This window comes from Remersonia thermophila, chromosome 3, assembly GCF_042764415.1.
Source record: "Remersonia thermophila strain ATCC 22073 chromosome 3, whole genome shotgun sequence".
NCBI lineage: Eukaryota > Fungi > Ascomycota > Sordariomycetes > Sordariales > Chaetomiaceae > Remersonia > Remersonia thermophila.
This window is the reverse complement of record NC_092219.1, coordinates 3,754,841-3,771,754: the sequence shown is the minus strand read 5'-3', so window position 1 is coordinate 3,771,754 and position 16,914 is coordinate 3,754,841. Positions and strand designations below refer to the sequence as shown.

At 57.6% G+C, this 16,914-nt stretch overlaps 7 protein-coding genes across 7 annotated transcripts; 5 read left to right on the top strand and 2 right to left on the bottom strand.

Moving 5' to 3' along the window:
• Window positions 1–624: 624 nt before the first annotated feature.
• VTJ83DRAFT_3899 (60S ribosomal eL14 domain-containing protein) lies at window positions 625–1,551 on the top strand (the record flags this gene model as incomplete). Its single annotated transcript, XM_071010327.1, has 4 exons — window positions 625–639; window positions 713–872; window positions 1,022–1,149; window positions 1,237–1,551. The coding sequence occupies 4 exons, from the start codon at window positions 625–627 to the stop codon at window positions 1,549–1,551; spliced, it is 618 nt and encodes a 205-aa protein (XP_070867777.1).
• A 433-nt stretch (window positions 1,552–1,984) lies between these two features.
• On the bottom strand, window positions 1,985–2,321 carry VTJ83DRAFT_3898 (uncharacterized protein; the record flags this gene model as incomplete). Its single annotated transcript, XM_071010326.1, has 3 exons — window positions 1,985–2,066; window positions 2,116–2,199; window positions 2,251–2,321. The coding sequence occupies 3 exons, from the start codon at window positions 2,319–2,321 to the stop codon at window positions 1,985–1,987; spliced, it is 237 nt and encodes a 78-aa protein (XP_070867776.1).
• A 72-nt stretch (window positions 2,322–2,393) lies between these two features.
• VTJ83DRAFT_3897 (uncharacterized protein) lies at window positions 2,394–3,207 on the top strand (the record flags this gene model as incomplete). Its single annotated transcript, XM_071010325.1, has 3 exons — window positions 2,394–2,630; window positions 2,776–2,834; window positions 2,907–3,207. 3 exons carry the CDS (start codon window positions 2,394–2,396, stop codon window positions 3,205–3,207), a joined length of 597 nt encoding a protein of 198 aa, XP_070867775.1.
• A 549-nt stretch (window positions 3,208–3,756) lies between these two features.
• On the top strand, window positions 3,757–4,520 carry VTJ83DRAFT_3896 (uncharacterized protein; the record flags this gene model as incomplete). The annotated part of the gene is made up of 3 exons (XM_071010324.1): window positions 3,757–3,765; window positions 3,931–4,413; window positions 4,491–4,520. 3 exons carry the CDS (start codon window positions 3,757–3,759, stop codon window positions 4,518–4,520), a joined length of 522 nt encoding a protein of 173 aa, XP_070867774.1.
• A 2,129-nt stretch (window positions 4,521–6,649) lies between these two features.
• On the top strand, window positions 6,650–7,211 carry VTJ83DRAFT_3895 (uncharacterized protein; the record flags this gene model as incomplete). Its single annotated transcript, XM_071010323.1, has 2 exons — window positions 6,650–6,916; window positions 7,131–7,211. 2 exons carry the CDS (start codon window positions 6,650–6,652, stop codon window positions 7,209–7,211), a joined length of 348 nt encoding a protein of 115 aa, XP_070867773.1.
• Window positions 7,212–10,442: 3,231 nt separating this feature from the next.
• VTJ83DRAFT_3894 (uncharacterized protein) lies at window positions 10,443–11,222 on the top strand (the record flags this gene model as incomplete). The annotated part of the gene is made up of 1 exon (XM_071010322.1): window positions 10,443–11,222. One exon carries the CDS (start codon window positions 10,443–10,445, stop codon window positions 11,220–11,222), a length of 780 nt encoding a protein of 259 aa, XP_070867772.1.
• A 3,976-nt stretch (window positions 11,223–15,198) lies between these two features.
• On the bottom strand, window positions 15,199–16,808 carry VTJ83DRAFT_3893 (uncharacterized protein; the record flags this gene model as incomplete). Its single annotated transcript, XM_071010321.1, has 2 exons — window positions 15,199–16,330; window positions 16,387–16,808. The coding sequence occupies 2 exons, from the start codon at window positions 16,806–16,808 to the stop codon at window positions 15,199–15,201; spliced, it is 1,554 nt and encodes a 517-aa protein (XP_070867771.1).
• Between the last annotated feature and the right edge of the window lie 106 nt (window positions 16,809–16,914).

The window sequence follows — 16,914 nt, the reverse complement described above, 5'->3', positions numbered from 1 at the left end:
GATCGATCGAGGCAGCAAAGTTAGGTCCACGCAAGCAACAAGACTGATTGTCAGACGATCTTGGGGCGTTGGTCCGCCTGTGGCATGATTTGGAGCTGGTTGTTCGTTCGCTTTCACGATGAATGGGATAGCGCCATATTTACGAAGGCCGGCCGAGCCTCCATGCTGGCTTCTGAGGCTGGCTGGGCAGCAGACGAGGCTGGAGGACTTTTGGATGCATTCCAATGTGTTGATTTCGGTCCTACATGCTTCGGCTCCTGCTCAGCCCACTACAGCGTACCAATACCAGGGCAGGGCATTACGTAGCGTAAAGTAGGGAAACCTGCAAGGCCGCCCCCCACGGGTGTAGCTGGTCCCGGGTCTCCAATGGCTTCATCAAACCGCAGTATCATGTGATCTTGTCGGTCCTTGGCCGTGTGGAGGATGCTGGCGAGCGTCCGATAGAGGGAGGGCTCCACGAAGCCACTGGGAACGGAAGCTGGCGGTGGTGATGTTGTGATGCCTGCTGGATCAAAGACTCCAGCTACCTTGCATACTAAATGGGGCGCGAGCAGTTTGAAACGAGGCACGGCTTGAGGTGGAGTTTGACGGCCCGGGGGTTAGGTCCTTGGGTGATCTGGAGAAATGGAGCCGGATCCAGTTAGGTTTCGAAGTCCTCTGCGGGGCCTTTCCTTCGAGCCGTCACCAGCCACAAAAAGCCCCGCTTTTCCAGCCTCGCACGTGGCTGGGCCGCGCCAAACCCGGAACCGGGGCCAGCCATTCCGCAAATTTTGGCCGTGCCCTGCCAATTACCAAGACGCGCACAAAATCGATCTCGATTTCGGTGAACGGCAGTGACACGGATTCTTTGACGGCATCAAACAGCATCAAAGGTACGCCGACCCATCCCCGGGTTTCCCACTCTCCCTCCTGCAATCCCCAAACGACGAAGACGCCTTTCTTTCCGCCATCCGCCTTGCTTGACGACCTCGACGTCCTCGACGCCCCGCTTGACCCCATCACTAACACGCCGAACCTCCAGAACCTCGATCAAAGATGGCTTCGATCGATATCGGTGCGACAAAGTGGCGGCGCGTCGAGGTCGGCCGTGTGATCCGCCTCGAGAGCGGTTCCCTGGCCGCCATCGTCGAGATCATTGACCACAAGCGTGTACGTGCGACCTGAAGCCTGCCGAGACCGCTCTGGAGATCGCGAGACAAAAATGTCTGAAGGCAGAAACTAAACCGTTGGGATCAGGTTCTCGTCGACGGCCCGTCCTCCGACCCGAAGCTCGCCACCCCCCGCGGCATCGCCCAGCTGTCCCGGTCGCTCCTCACCTCGATCGTCATCCCCAAGCTCCCCCGCGGCGCGCGGACACCCGCCGTCAAGAAGGCGTGGGAGGCCGCCGGCGTCGATGCCAAGTGGGCCGAGACCAACTGGGCCAAGAAGCAGCTCATCCAGGAGCGCCGCGCTTCCCTTACCGACTTCGACCGGTTCAAGGTTATGCGCCTGAAGAAGCAGAGGCGTTTTGAGGAGCGCAAGGCTCTGGCCAAGATCAAGGCTTCGGCGTAAAGAGAACGGAGAAGGGGGAGAGTTGCTGCTTTAGAACGGGGGGAGTGCTGGGTTGGGCATGGCTTTCACCGGAGGGGCGAAGGAAGGGTATTCTGGAAGGGTTTGCATGAACACAGCAATCGGGATGCTGGGGTTTCTATTTGCGTCGCTTTCGGAAGGCCTGTATGTCACATCATCAAGGTGACCGGCGTCATAAGGAAAATGCGAAATTGAGCCAAAAAAAACAGTCAATACCCGACGGGCTGTTGCCCATGCCGCCGGCTCAGCGCCATGGAGCGCAGGCACTGGATGCATGAGCGTCAGAAATACCCTACCAACCTCTGGAAGCGCCGTGACGGCAAATCCTTCCGCTCTAATCTACGTCTCTCTGAAAGAACACGCATGGGCCACTGGTGAATGAGTTGAGACTTGTCCTCTGGATCGTTTAGTACCTTCAGAAAGGCCCCCCCTCCCTTGGCCGTTCCTGAGAGACGCTGCGATGGATGGCGATGGGTGAGGTGAGAGCCGGTGATTGCCTAATTGGGTTTAGCGCATGAACCTTTGTGGTGGTGGAACAAGCCCTACCTGAAATTTGGACCCCGAACATTTCTCCCACCACGGTCCATCCGAGCTCCTTCGAATCCCCGCATATCGATCTTCGTGGCAGTTCTAACCTCAATGTGAGTATTGCCCAAGCATTGTCCATTTTGTCATCCTGACCGCTGTGTTTTTCGCCGGGGGAACCCCCCTCGTTGCGGTTGCAGCACCAGCAATGGACCAAGCAATTGCATCTTGTGTGCGTGTGTGTGTGTGGTGGCGGGGCGCTGACCCATGTCACGTTTTGCGTCGCAGCTTTTGTCAAGATGGCCGAGACCCGTGTTGAAGACGCTCCTCAGGAGAACCAGAAGCCGACCGTCGAGGATCTCGATGATTCCTCCAGCTCCGAGTCCGAGGCTGAGGCCGGCGAGACCAGCGTCCCCGTTGGCTCGACTGCCGTGATCCACTCGCGCAACGAGAAGAAGGCCCGCAAGGCTCTCGAGAAGCTGCACCTCACCCGCGTGCAGGGCATTACCCGCGTCACGCTGCGCCGTCCCAAGAACGTGAGTGCGACCACCAAAGGAAAGGAAGGGGAAGGGAAGGGGAACGGAGGGGCCGGGGGAGGACCGGCGGCGGTGCGGGGCATGGAGGGGTTATCGGGGCACGGGGTTTCCTCGGGAGGGACCAGCATGCTGACCGGCCGCACAGATCCTCTTCGTCATCAACAACCCCGAGGTCTACAAGTCCCCCAACAGCAACACGTACATGTAGGTGCCATTCTGCTGCGGCTTGGTCCCGACGCTCCAGAGCGGTCCCGGAAGCTAACCCCTCCTCCACAGCGTGTTCGGCGAGGCCAAGATTGAGGACCTCAACGCCACCGCCCAGGCTGCCGCTGCTCAGCAGCTCGCCAGCCAGCAGGCTGAGCACGACCACGCCGGCCACGCCCACGACCACAAGCACGAGGCGGCCAAGGAGGAGGAAGAGGAGGACGACGGCGAGGAGGTCGATGCTACCGGCATCGAGGACAAGGATATCGAGCTTGTCATGACCCAGGCCAACGTCTCCCGGAAGAAGGCGATCAAGGCGCTCAAAGAGAACGACAACGACATAGTCAACTCAATCATGGCATTGAGTGTCTAGCTTTCGCCGCGGGTTGAGCGCTAGGCTGTGAAGGGGGAGGTTATGGTTTTTTCGAGTACACAGTGCACAGAGAAGCACAGTCCCTGCAAAACAAAGACCACCAGAATTCAGGCGTCGTCCGCCGTTGCTGGTTGAATGGCATCCTCCGTTGCAAACGCGTGGCTGAAATTGTAATCCATGACGCTTCTGTCGTGGCTTGCTTGTGACCGTTTGTCGTCTTGTCGTCTCTCCATGTGAAGAGGACATCGGGAGGAATCGGGAGCCCTCGTTAGAACGCTTCTATTGTAGGGCACCGATATCCTGATCAAAGCAAGCAGCGACATCCCCATCTGAGAGGTTCAATTTGTTGGAACGCGCGAAGAGCTGTGATGTTGACGCTGTAAAGCATTCCCGGGGCCAAGACCGGGGCCAGCAAGCCATTTCAGGGCCGGTTCATTCCGTGAGTCACGTGACTGAGGTCCACGCCGGTATTGCTTGGAGCCGGCAAACTCGAGCCCCGGCAATCATTGAACTCCCCACTCCCCCGACCACCTCACAACCACAGCAAAAATGGCCGCAGTAAGTTTCCCCTCTTGGAATGGATGTCTTTGCTGGCTAGGGGATGATTTCTGGTGGGATTGGGGCGCGGCGCGAAGCGCCGATGCCGCAGGAATGGTTTGGGGTTGAGAACAGCTGAGCTAATTTCATGCCCGCGCGTCCGCCCTCGTCCGCAAAAATCAACAGCGAAGCGCAGCTCTTAAGATCGACTGGGCCAAGATCACCACGTCGCTCGGCCTGCGCGGCCAGACGGCGGCCAGCCTTCAGGCCTTCAAGCAGCGCAACGACAACGTGCGCCGCAAGCTGCAGCTGCTGTCGGAGCAGCCGACGACGGTCGACTTCGCCCACTACCGCTCGGTGCTCAAGAACCAGGCCATCGTCGACGAGATCGAGAAGCGCTTCAACGCCTTCCAGCCCGCCACCTACGACCTGAACCGCCAGCTCAAGGCCATCGAGGCCTTCGAGGTTGAGGCCGTCAAGAACGCCGAGGCCACCAAGGAGAAGGTCGACCTCGAGCTCAAGGACCTCGAGAAGACCCTGCGCAACATCGAGGAGGCTCGCCCCTTCGACGAGCTCACCGTCGACGACGTCGCCGCTGCCGAGCCGAGCATCGACGAGAAGACCTCCAAGCTCGTTTCCAAGGGCCGCTGGTCCGTGCCGGGGTACAAGGTGCGTCGTCTCGTGGCCCCCACTCGGAGCCGTTTTTGCCATGGCTGGGCGGTTCTTGCTGACAATGTGGCTTACAGGAGAGGTTCGGCGATCTCTCGGTGCTATAAACGATTTCTTACGCTGCCACGGGCTACCCGGTTTTCCTTCCTGTACTCTAGCATTGTAGATAGCCCGAGCGCTAAAAAGGCGGGGGGCGGTCCTTCGCAGCTGGGGAGAATACCAATCGGTCTCAATCAGTCGTCGGTTCTGGCATCCCGTTGGGTCTGCGACTTCTGCCTCATCGGCGTTTTCCCGCCGTTTCGTGCGGCATGCCGAAGAGGCTGCCCCGGAACCTTCCCGTGGCCCATTCACTTCCTTTGGCCTCGTGGGTTCGTATCTGGCGCGGTGCTTTTTACACTGCCGCTCACCCACCCAACGATGCTGTCACTTACGACAGCAGGAGCATTGACCCAGCCCAGGGAATGTCTCTTAACGGAACGTTGGAAGATCAACTTTGTCCTTTGGGACTTTGTCCGAGATAGAAGGCCCCATGTCCGCTCGCTCTCGAGTAACTTCCGCAAGGTTGGTGGGCATGGGGCAAGAGAACTCCTCGGTACATTTCTTGTGAACCTTGGTGGCTTTCTACCTTTCTCTTGTTGAGGCCGGTAGTATTTTGTGTTCGGGAGTTGTGCACCTGTTCGCATACAGGGAATAGGGTGCGTAAGCAGCACGATAATGGGTGTCTCATCCTGCTCGTTGTTCAGAAACCTGAATATCTTTTCCGTCGCCTTGTTTCATGGAGAGGATCAATTCTAGACTACCAGCGTGATCTTGATGTTCTGAGGCTGTCATGAGGACTGAAGTGTCGCCTAGCCGGATTCACCACTTCATGGAGATAAGTTTCTCGCGGTATTGTCGCTCTTGTGTGCGCTCTTCAGCACCAGTTTGGTTCAAGCCGTTGGTCCCGCGCTCGATGGATGGCCAACGACCTTTTTCAGAGGATCCCAGAGGCACCAACAAAGCCTTGCCACACCCCAGTTGGTCTGTACAGTGCCTCGGCTGGGTGGGGGAGGCCGGCTGCCCGATGTGCCGTTTCAGGCAAACAAATCTCCATGGCCCTCTTGTTGATGTTTGGTACCTTCGGATTCTCGTACGGAGGTGAAGGTTGCCAAGTTCAGGTCGTTGTGAGATATCTGGCCGAGAAAAACAAGGGGGGTTGCTGTCATGGTATCTCAGGTTGTCCTGGTGTGGGAGCCATCTGCAATTCGCTCGTAGTTTGTTCGATAAACGCAAGTCTTCAGCATCTGTGGTGATTCGCAGAAATATTCTAAGCATAACATCCGCTATGCTCGGTTGCCAGGCTCGTTGGCCACCATTCCCTAGCACTAGGAGCAGCATACATGCTTAATCGTTCAAGAAGTAGCCATGGTCACGATGTTGCAGAGGGCAATGGGTTTCTGTAAATGCCAGGTACTTGCGACATCTCATCAGAAGCTGCGTTTGAGAGCATAGAGGCTTCAAGACTTGTCCGTAACCACATCAATATGGATACCAGATATCGAAATAGGGAGCCAGCCAAAGTCTTCTGAGACCATTAGGTCCGACATCACACCGCACCTGGCCATGGGCACCATGGCGCGAAAGCCAGCATTGCGTTTCATGGGACAAATAACAGCATGCTATGAATTGTTACATGCTACATTTCAGCTTCAACGGTTTCCCTAGCTGCCCAGCTCAATCTCTCTTCCAGATCTGGATCTCAAGTACGGCAACCACAAATCCTGTGCTCCCCTTCTCTCACTGCGTCACTCTGTCAATCTCTTCCATTCCTCAATCCATCAGAGATCAATTAAGAATTCCGTAAAGCCCCAAAAGTCATGCTCTTGGCATAAAACGGCTGGCAGTACAACTTGTTATCATGGGAGACTGGATGATTTGCTCGCTGCCCCTGAGGTTGGGTTATACACAGTAGAACCCTAACCCCTGGATTCAAATGACTTCAACCCTAACCCTGACTCAGCTCACTCCGGAACTTCTCGTCACCGGCAAACATTGATGAATGCATCACCTCATGGTAAACCTCACCTTACCTCACTTTACCAGCGCACCTTACAACACCATAAGCCCGCAGAGAAGCTCTCTCGGCTGCCCCACGATTACCTCAGCCAATACGGTCAATCAACTTGTCCACTGCATCGCAGCCGTCTAAACGCGCAGAGGGACAGACAGGCAGCCCCCCCCCCCGAGAACCGCCATCATGGCTGTCTTCCAAAGCAAGAAGTACCGGTCCGCGGCGGCGGCCAACACGTTCGGGGCGCGGTACCGTGCACTCCTGGCCAAACGCCCATTTCTGCTCTTCGGCTTGCCGTTCATGAGCGTCATCGTGGGCGCGTCATTCGTGTTGACGCCGGCCACGGCGATCCGGTACGAGCGGCATGACCGGAAGGTGCGCCAGATGACGCGCGACGAGGAGCTGGGCGTGGGCAAGTCTGGGAGAAAAGTTGATATCCGGGAGGAGTACTACGTGCGTTTCCCCCCTGCTTGGCTTGCTGTTTTGCCTCTTTGCCTGTCAAGTATCTGTTCCGTTTTGTGACAACTCGTTCCTGTCCCCCCTCCCTCCCCTCCCCCCTTTGGCAGATGCTTTCACCCTGGGCTACCCCATCGGCGTGGGCCATGTAATGAATTTTTTTTTTCCTTCCCCATCCTTTTCGGGCCGCTAACCTGTGGATATCCAACAGAGACTGGCCGCCAAAGATCTCGACAACTGGGAGCAGAAGCGAGTCAAGCGCCTCAAGGGCGAGTCCGATGGGATTCTCTAAGATTCCGATGCTCGAAGGCAAATATCATGAGCTGGCGAAGTACCGCATTCCAGATCATATTTGCCGCCCTACTACCCCGCCATTTGTGTGCAGGTGCCGTCCGTCCGGTTCCGTGTCGTCCTGGTCCCTACGGAGACCGCTCGGTCTCTACGCCTCCTCCAAGGATCAAGGCTGTGAGCCCCAAGGGGACCCCTTAGAGCAGCTTCCCAGCTCCTTGGATGACTCGATGTCTACCGATGCAAGATCGACGCAACTCACGCGCTGCGTAGCCCAATCAAATGGGTGATGGCAATCGCCTTTCACCCTACCCCTCTTCCCTGCGCGACGTCGTCAACGCTGCGTGGGGATGAGATTAGTCGCCGCAGTGGACACGAAGCTATGAACCGGCTGGTGGGTGCAGCGAGGCAACTTCTGGGATGCGGGATGGTTCCGCTAGATAGAGGGGGGGGGGGGGGCGGATGTGGAGAGCTCATGTACAACGTCTCAACGGCTTCAACGGCCTCGACGACGTTGCTATCAGCGAGATGTCACACACAACCTTTGGGACATCTCCTTCAATCTTGGCTCGGGCTTACAACGGTCGGTATCGGGGCGATCCGAGGACAAGACACCTCATTTCTCGGGCCATGGTGGCATCTTGACACAATGTTCGACTCATTCACTAACTAATGCTTTCATTACCCATGTTACATGATGAGATGGTAGATCAGACGATGCAGAACAAGAGACGAAAAGATGAGCATATCAATGTCAGCGCTAGAGCTTGGAAACGTGTGAACTGACTCAAAGTGTTTAAGCACATGTCCAGGGGCCCTCCGGGGGCCCTCCAGAGATGTCTTTTTTTGCCCGTGGATGTGATCCCGATCCTCGGGTTACCGACGTCTCCAAACGGCCTAGCATTTGACGCTGTGGCAAGCGTCAATGTGCTCCGCGTCGGTTCACAGCGTTGATGCCTTTTCCCTGAGAGGATTTACATCCAAGTGACCGGCCGTCCGAGCGCGGTGATTGGCGGCGCTGAAACTTGGATCCTAGCCGTTCTCTCGCCCGAGTGGCGAGCATCCCGAAAGACCCGGTTTAATGTCGGTCCAGGCTTTTTTCTCTCCGAAGCCCATGCCATTGCTATGATTCCGATCTCCCACAATACCTACCACGGCATCAAGGCCTAGTTCTGATGGGAGTGGAGGGGTTGTGTTGTGATGGGTGTGTCCGTATCAATCTGAGACCGAGCTTCTCCATCTGCGGCTCCGCTGCACATAGTTGGGCTCCCGAAACTGCTGCTGACAGTGGGCGGAGAGCCGATGCGTTGCAGATAAATGTGTGTCACACAGCATCGCATAGGGTTGTCAAAGGCCCCAGAGACCCCACGACGGCGGGCGACCGCTGGGAGGCAACGGGAGAGGTACCGTCTGCTGCGGTGGTGATGAAGGGTTTGTTTTTCCATGGAGCTGTGCTCCGAAACTCGCATGCCAGTCTCCCGTATTTTTCCAGCCGCACGCAGCTCAGGCACCGGATTTCGGGCAACACGAATCCCGGTGCCCGACGGTGACGGCGACGGCGACAGCGACGGCGACGGCGATGCTGAGCACTATTGTGTCTAGGAGGGCCGTGCCCTGCGCCCTGCTGAGAGCAGCGCGATGAGCTGCGCCTGACGGCGGCTTGGCTCTCGGTGTGCCGCGGAGCTCAACTTTGACATGGCTCCACAAACCCCAAAAAATCGGCCCTGCCAAGCGAACTCCCAAGCAGGTTTTGCCTGGGCGGGGTGGAGGGCGGGCACCAGGGCAAATCGTCTTGTTGATCAACCGCACCCGCGCAGCTGGTACCAGCAGGGGGGGGTAGGGGTGGTAGGTGTATAGTATGCGTTGATCAACTACGTAACGTTAGCGTTGCGAAGGGCTGCATTCGGCTGACCGCCAAACTTTGGGTCAGCCAAACTTTGGCCCAATCATGGCTACAAGATGGCTCATGTTGTGCATATCGGGGCAGAGAAGGGGGGGCTTAGCTTGGACGTGGGATCCCATGAGCAGATGCCACGCAACTTTTGCACCGTTGGTGGTGTGTTTTGCCCCTTTGCGGGAGTCTAGGAAGATGGTGCAAACGCTCCTGATGCAGGCAGACTGTTCACTAGGTTGTTATCAACTTGGGTTTGAGACTGGCGGTGACTGGCAGCGGTGAGGGGTGTGCACCGATGAACTCGGTACGTACGGAGCATGTACATACACGACGGGAGCCTACGGGAACTGAACGGTATCGGGACCGACGGAAGCGGTCCTTTTGAGAGGCACGCTTGCGAACACTCGGTAATCGGACAGGTCCGGGCGGGCGCTGGCTGGCGCCCTACGTAGTGCAGTGCTCTCCTGAGATCTCGACCGGCGCCCGTTGAATCTGAGCACCCGGCGATCCACGGGGGTGGGGTGTGTTTTTCCTCTGCTAAGTTTTTCAGCGTTCACTGTGTAGAGGGATCTGTTCACTGGTTCACGCTGATCGTGATGAGCCGTCGGCTAGGTCGCTCGCTTTCCGATCTGCGCTTTGCCTGAACGAGCAAAGACAGCCGGAAGCCCTCAGAGGCGACCAGCTGGTCAGGGATCCTTTGCCTCGCGCAAGTCCGGGCACTAACGTTAATAAATGGACTATGCATCTTGACAAGTCTACACAGTAACTACTGTCTTGAGTCCCACCTCACCTCTGTCTTGCCTCCATCGATTTTACCTTTTTTTTTTTTTTTTTTGGGAACCCTCCCTTCTTCCTGTTCGACCTCTTTTCGTTTTGCTTCTCCTCTTCCCTTCCCTTGTCTCATCGGTTCTAATTTTCTCTCTTTTTTTTCCGGTTCCTTTTTGTTCAACTTTTTGTTTCTCCCTTCTCTGCGCATCGAGAGACCTGAGTATATAAGCGACGTGGTTTGACGCCAAGCTCTGGAGCTTGGGTGGCTGGTTTGTCCCGCTACCTAGTCGATTTATCAACATGAACGGGTACCCCACAGGTTCGCTAACATGTCCGAGGTGTCCTGGCTTGGCGATGGAGATCCATCCAGCCCCCGGGACCCTGTGCGTTTTGGGGGCTTGTGATGCTTATAATTCCCCTCCTTCCCCCCTCCCTGCTGTCTGGGTCTCGCCATATCCAACTTGGACATCATCGATCACGGAGCATTCCCGTCAGGCCCATGCTCTCCTCTCCACTATCTTCCGACTCAACCTCGGACGCGCGTACCTAAGCTTGATCAGCATTTTACAGAACATGCTTTGTGGCATTCCTCGCCTCTGGAATCACAAGAACCTCGCCGACAGCAACCAAGACGCCATGTGCCGCAAGCGCCCCAGCAAGAGCTCCGAGCCGGTGCAGGTGGACTCGGGCCGCCGACCCTCGACCAGCAGCATCAAGTCCACCATGTCAATCGACTGGGACCCTCTACGTCTTCACCCATCCAACACCCAAGGACCGGCACCTCCTCTCCCGGACCCCGCCATGACCGAGAGGCTCTCAGAGCACTTCCCGACGCCCCCGCAGTCGCCCTCCGGCATCACCCTTTACAGCATGCCACCAACCCCAATGTCGGCATCCTTCCCCACTCACCCACCGCGGCAAAAAGCCCCGACCAACACCATCATCTACGGCGGCTTCGACTTTGGCTTCAGTCACAGCCACACCCCAACACCAGTTCTCAGCCGCACGGCCACGCCTACCGCCCACCTCGCCCCCGCCGCGTCGGCTACCTCCGCCTACCGGGCACCATCGCCGGCCCCGAGCGACGCCAGCAGCGAATGCAGCCTCGCGCTCAGCGGGTTGTCGTATGACTCGTCCTTGATCGATGAGTACGCCGATGATCAGGAGCCGGTCGGGCTTGCTCCCGCCCCAACCCCCCGGCCCCGGCCTCGGCCTCGCCCGTCGGCTGCCGGCCTCAAGGAGGATGATGCTGAGTACTTCCTCCGCCGCGGCGCGTGGAAGAGGCGCGGGATCGTCTTTGTTACCCCCGCCGAGTACAAGCTCGCGGACGAGGAAGAGACGTTTGAGTTTTGAGTTACCATCGCTCTTTACTTTCCCTTCTTGACTCGTATTTCTTCTTATGGGTTCTTTTTTAATCATTCAATCGGGCAAGGGAGGGACGGACCCTCATGGGGATGCTGGTGCGGTTGCACGGCATTTGCATAGCCGGCGTTGGAACATCATCATCATGGTCACGGCGTTTTCATTTTCGCGGCTGGGCTGGGTGGGAATGGGCAGGAAAAAACACGGGCAAAATGGGCGCAACTGTGCAACATGCACACACACACACACAGACACAGACAGACACATATTTCTTTTGTCATGGGATCAGCATATCGATGGAGTTCTGGTTGTCTTGGGAAACACTCGGGATGGAGATGGAAATACCCTCAATGGACTAGCCTGGGCCAACACGGTCCGGCGATGAAGAGCTTTCATATAGTATCCGCAGCAAGAAAATCAAGCCATGGATTTGGAGCTCACTTGAAGTGCATTTAAATAACTTATGGTTGGTGATGAAGTGTGAATATTCATAGCCTTGGAAGCCCACCCGCATCATTCCTTCACCGTGCGATGTTAACCCGTATGTCATTCAGATGACTCGATAACTCTCGTCTAGGGTGGACTGTACTTTGGGCTCCATCCAGCCTTGACATTTTCACCGGGCCGTCTACTCCCGCCCCTCATTTTTCTCCCCGCATTTCAGGCCGTTTTTCCCCTCTGCGCCTGACTCTCTGCAGTGATCGCCAATCCATGCCCCTTCCAGACAGGGGAGGCTTGGTGTCCCAGTTGACCTTGGGACACTGCCTGAGCTGCTTGCATCCGTGCCTAACATGGTGTTCCTGTTTCCGAATTCGGTCCAGCTCTGGATACGGCGCCTCTTTTCTCACGACCAGAAACCCCGGAGAGGAAAGGCCCGGAAATCGGAATTTCCCAATCTAGCCAAGCCGATCGGACCCACACCCACGTGGCATTCAGGTCCGCATTCCCATCCCTTGCGGTGCCCTTGCTCTCCTCTGGTAATCCTTTCGTCATCACGTTGCATTTTCCAGAGAAACCTGGGGAGCATGGTCACGAGCGACACGTTTGCGAAATTACGAACAAGCATGAGTCGTGGCGCACCCAGCCTTGCTGAGAGAAGGATTGCTGCTCGTTATTGTCATCGCCAGCGCCAGCGCCGGAAGCATTTGCAGTCCATCCTCTTGGCCAACTCCTTCCCCGATGAGGTGTTTGTTTTACATACTTCGATAGCATGCCTAAAGAAGAGGCTTCGGTTGATATGCTAGAAGCTGAGGAATCTTCAGCCAAACGCGTGCATCACACTGTCAAAATCTCAAACCCTGTTGGAGTCCTGCAGCCCCATCCAACTCTGGGCCAGGGTTGCATCCAGCCCTTTGGGTTCAGCTAACAATAGGTTTGGCGGTGAGACCGAGGAGTGAAACAGGAACACAGGGCGAACCGGTTCGGAGCCACACAACCCAGCGATTCGGTTCATCATCTAATTTTGTTCATCAGCCTCAGCCCCCAAAGCTTCTTTCTTCGCTGAACGCCCCGAGACAACCATCAAAAGTAATCATCTCATCTTGTTGTTGCGGGACGCTTTTTGTTGATCCCGCACCTGCAGAGGGCGGTCAATCATAGCTCGCGTGGCGTTTGTTCACCCAAACTTGTCACCGAGTCTCTCCGAGCCTGGCCAGGCAGGCTGAACACCCACCCCCCCCCCCTGTCTACACTAGACCACGCGTTACCCCGGCGGCTTCGGCATTTGCTGAGAGGAAGATGACAAATGCCACGCTGCAGCTGACCACCCCATGGAACAAAAAGACCATGGAACGTTTCGACTCATCATCACACAAGGTCAGGCGTACAGACAAGCCACCCACTACGACCCATTGACGAGGCGTGCCGAAACACGAGTTCCGAAGGACCGGTACCCAGGGGCGAGGGGGGGGTCGTGATGACGTCGAAAAAAAGTGACGAGCCCAGGCTATGAGACGTGAGGAGGGTCAAGTGACCGCAAAAGACCGGCTGCGGAGGGTGACAGAGGCGGCAGCTAGCCCTGTTCCTCTCTTAGGGCACGGGATGGATGAAAATCCCCTCACCACGCTGAGCGCTGGCTCAGGCACGGGTGTGGGGGCTTGTAGCCGGAGCAAGCAGCAAAGTCATCCACCAGCGCTAGCCTAGAAGCGTTAACGTAACACCGGCAACGTGAAGGTCAACAAACGATGAAAACCCGGCCAAGAGGAGCTCCGAGCGACCTGACCAATGCGGATACGCATACCCCACCTTCATCTCGGCCTTCGCCAGCACATCGACTTTGGTTCGTCGTACCTACCGGGCACCGGCTGGCCAGAACGGATGTGCTGGTACTGAATGAGGGAGACAGCCGCAGGAGGCGTGCTCCATCGAGCTACAATGTTGGCCAGAGAGCGGCGGCGATGGCGTTGCGCCGCGGCAGTGGAGGATGCTTTCGGGCACCGGAAACGACGTGTGTGGGCCTAATGCGGCCGATGAAACTGGGAAGCCGAGAGCCTTGTGGCTTGCTCCGGTCGGGCCCGAGCCGGACATTTGTCGTCTCCGTTTGCTTTTCGGGGCTGGTGATGGCGGCGGCGGTCGTGCTGCAGATGCAGCCACGGTTTGCGGGGAGCCAAAAACGCCCCGATGCACTCCCATCATGCAATTTCTCTTGGGTATCGTATGAGATTGTTGTGGCAGCGTAGCCTGAGACATTGGGTGGAACTACACCTACTATACATAGGAGGCGGGATACAGCCACTAGTATGCCAGCCATTCATTCACACAAGAAACGGAGTACCGCCGTATAACTATAGAACCTAGACAAAACCTCTATGGCTTTCATTGTGCGCAATAGACAAAGAAAAGCAAGAACGCATAGATACAAGAAAAACTCGTTCAGGCGCCTAGCATGTGATGATGCAAGAACATGATCTTTCAGCTTCTTTCTCAAACAGAAACGCGTCCAGCGCACCCTCAGGCAAATCTTCTTTGCGCGGTCTTCAAGGATACAGCGCTCAGCCCCGCCGAGCGCATCTTCTCAAGCGCGCCACCCAACGCAGAATGTGGGCCTCTACGCTGAAGAGTATGGAGCGCTCGGTCGGAAGAAGATGGAGCAGTTGCCCCAGGCGATGTGGGTTTTGTTGAGGGAGGGGGGGGGGGTATGTCGGTGGGCTTGAGAAACTCCAGGGGTCATTTTTAGAAGACGGCGATTATAGGTAGGGTCGGTGATGTTGTGGATCTGTGCTGGCGTGTGGTTGGCTAGCAGCAAGGGGACAAAGGTCGAAAGGAGGAAAATGTTACTCCGAGGCCGATGAGGGTGGTGGGGAGGACCAAAATTAGATCCCAAGAAAGCGGGCCCTTTGGATATGTTGAGAAACGAGCTCCATAGCGAGCGACGGTTTTGCGGGGAGAAGATAACTTAGGGGACTGGTCAGAGAAGTGAAAAGGGGGGCCGACCTGGCCAGACCAGAAGCCGGGTCTAGAAGAGAGCCCGAGCTAGATGGCGCAAGCACCGCCCTCTGGGATCAGAGTTTTTGCATTCAAGAGGACTCTGCGTCCGAGATGCCTAGTACATACGGCCATACCCACAAGAAAGCACGGGATCCCGTCCGCTCTCCCCTAGTTAAGCTTGTGAGGGCCCGAGTAGTAGTTGGGTCGGTGACGACCAGCGAATGCCGGGTGCTGTATGTTTTTGTGTTTCTCTCAGTCTTTTTTTCTGGTCCTGCACCGAGTGCATGTACATGGTCCAAGGATACAGAGCATTTCTCAGCAGCAACGACGGCCTGACAACATCTTGATCAACTTTCTCAAAGGCAGGCTACCTAGGTAAACTCATATATGGCTAGGCAGGCAGCTCCCAATTCAGCACAATATATTGACGTCATCAGTCTTCCAGACGGTCCATTGAGCTTGCTGTGCCGTCCTGGATGACACGCTTGGGCCTCTCAGGGACACGCTGAAGAGCGAATAGAATAGCCGTGTTGACATGTTGTTATTGACTCTGTCCCGCTGCTCCCGACCAGCCTTCCACGTGGACCATGCCCACAGGCTGACCGTCGCGCTTCCACACGCGCCCGTCCTTCATTACGAAATTCACCTTGCGTAGCGCCTTCGGGTCGACGCGAGGATCCGCATCCAGCGCGGTAATATCTGCCCGGTTCCCCTCGTCCCACCAGCCGAACCGGTATCCGCAATCATCGCCTCCGCAGGCCATCCACCCGAACAAGGTGGCCGAAACCAGGGCATCAACGACGGGGATGCCTGCTTCGATCAGAATCTCCACCTCCCTGGCATTGCCGCCGTGGTTGAACACGCCGGTATCGCCGCCGGCCGCGATGCGCACGCCCCGGTCGAACGCCGCCTTGACGGCCGCCTTGCACCGCGCGTACTTTTCCTCGTCAAAATACTCTTCGGCCGTCGCCAGGGTTGGCACCCAGATCGTCCCGCGGCGGCCCATCTCGTCCACCAGGTCCTGCATGACGCCTGCCGAGTCCTCAAACACGTGCTCCACGGTGGTGACCCCGGCGCGCGCCGCCAGGAGCGCCGTGCTCGCCTCCCCCGCGTGCGCCGCCACGGGCATGCCGGCCCTCTTCGCCTCCGCAACGATGGCCTCCAGCTCGGCCGGCGAGAAGAGCAGCGTCACCTGGTTCCGCGGCCGCCGGTCGGGCGGGAACAGCATGGTGCCGCCGGGCCCGGGCACGTCGGTGGGGAAACGCAGGGCGCGGCGGCGGTAGTCGGCGTAGATTTTGATGACGTCCGCGCCGTCGGCGACGCGCCTGCGCACGGCGGCCGTGACGCCGACGACGCCGTCGGCCGCGTCGGAGGCGCGGGGGAGGGTGGGGTTCAGGGCCGGGGCGCCGGCGCGGGCCAGGCGGTTCTCGGAGCGCAGCTCGTAGCCGCCCGTGGAAGCGAGGGCCTCGGTGGCGACGAAGAGGCGCGGGCCGGGGGTCAGGCCGCGGTTGATGCAGTCGCGCAGGCTGGCGTCGGCGCAGCCGAGGGCCTCGGTGCCCAGGTCGCGGTACGTCGTGTAGCCGGCCAGCAAGGCGGCGCGGGCGTGGTTGGTGGCGCGGACGATACGCTCGACGTGCGACTCATCGCGCATCTGGTGGGAGTGGAAACGCTCTCTGTGTCTCGGGATGAGCAGGCCTTCTCGGAGAGGGGCCGGGCCATGATGACAGACCTGTCTGAGTGCAGAAAGATGTGGGTGTGGGCATCCACCAGGCCTGGGAGAACCACCTTTCCGCGGAGGTCGATGTCGCCTGGCCGCGAGGGCCCGTCGAGCTCGGGGCTCTTGCGGGGGTGCAGACGAACGATGGCGCCGGTCTGGGGGTTGACCTCGATAGAAACGTTGCTCAGAAAGACCTTTCCCTTGGGGTCGAACAGGAGGGAGGTGTGCACGAAGAAGGTCATGGCTGGGTTTCCGTCGTCGATGGAGGGGGTAAGGGATCGGGGTGTATCCTGGGAGTCTGGCGAGGAGTCGGAATCTTCTTTGCCATCAGCAACAAGCTCCGCCGATGCCCGTGGGATATTCATCGGCAGCCCTGGTTGTTTTTGTTCTTGTTGTTGGTGGTCTTGAAGCAGGCGTAGTCGTTTGGCCGTCATCGGATCTAGCAGCAACCGGGCGTCCAAGGTCAGGTAGGTATGGAATGACGTTGAGAGTCTCTCTTGCAGATCAATGTCTCAAAATAGCGAATCAGGGCATGGCAGC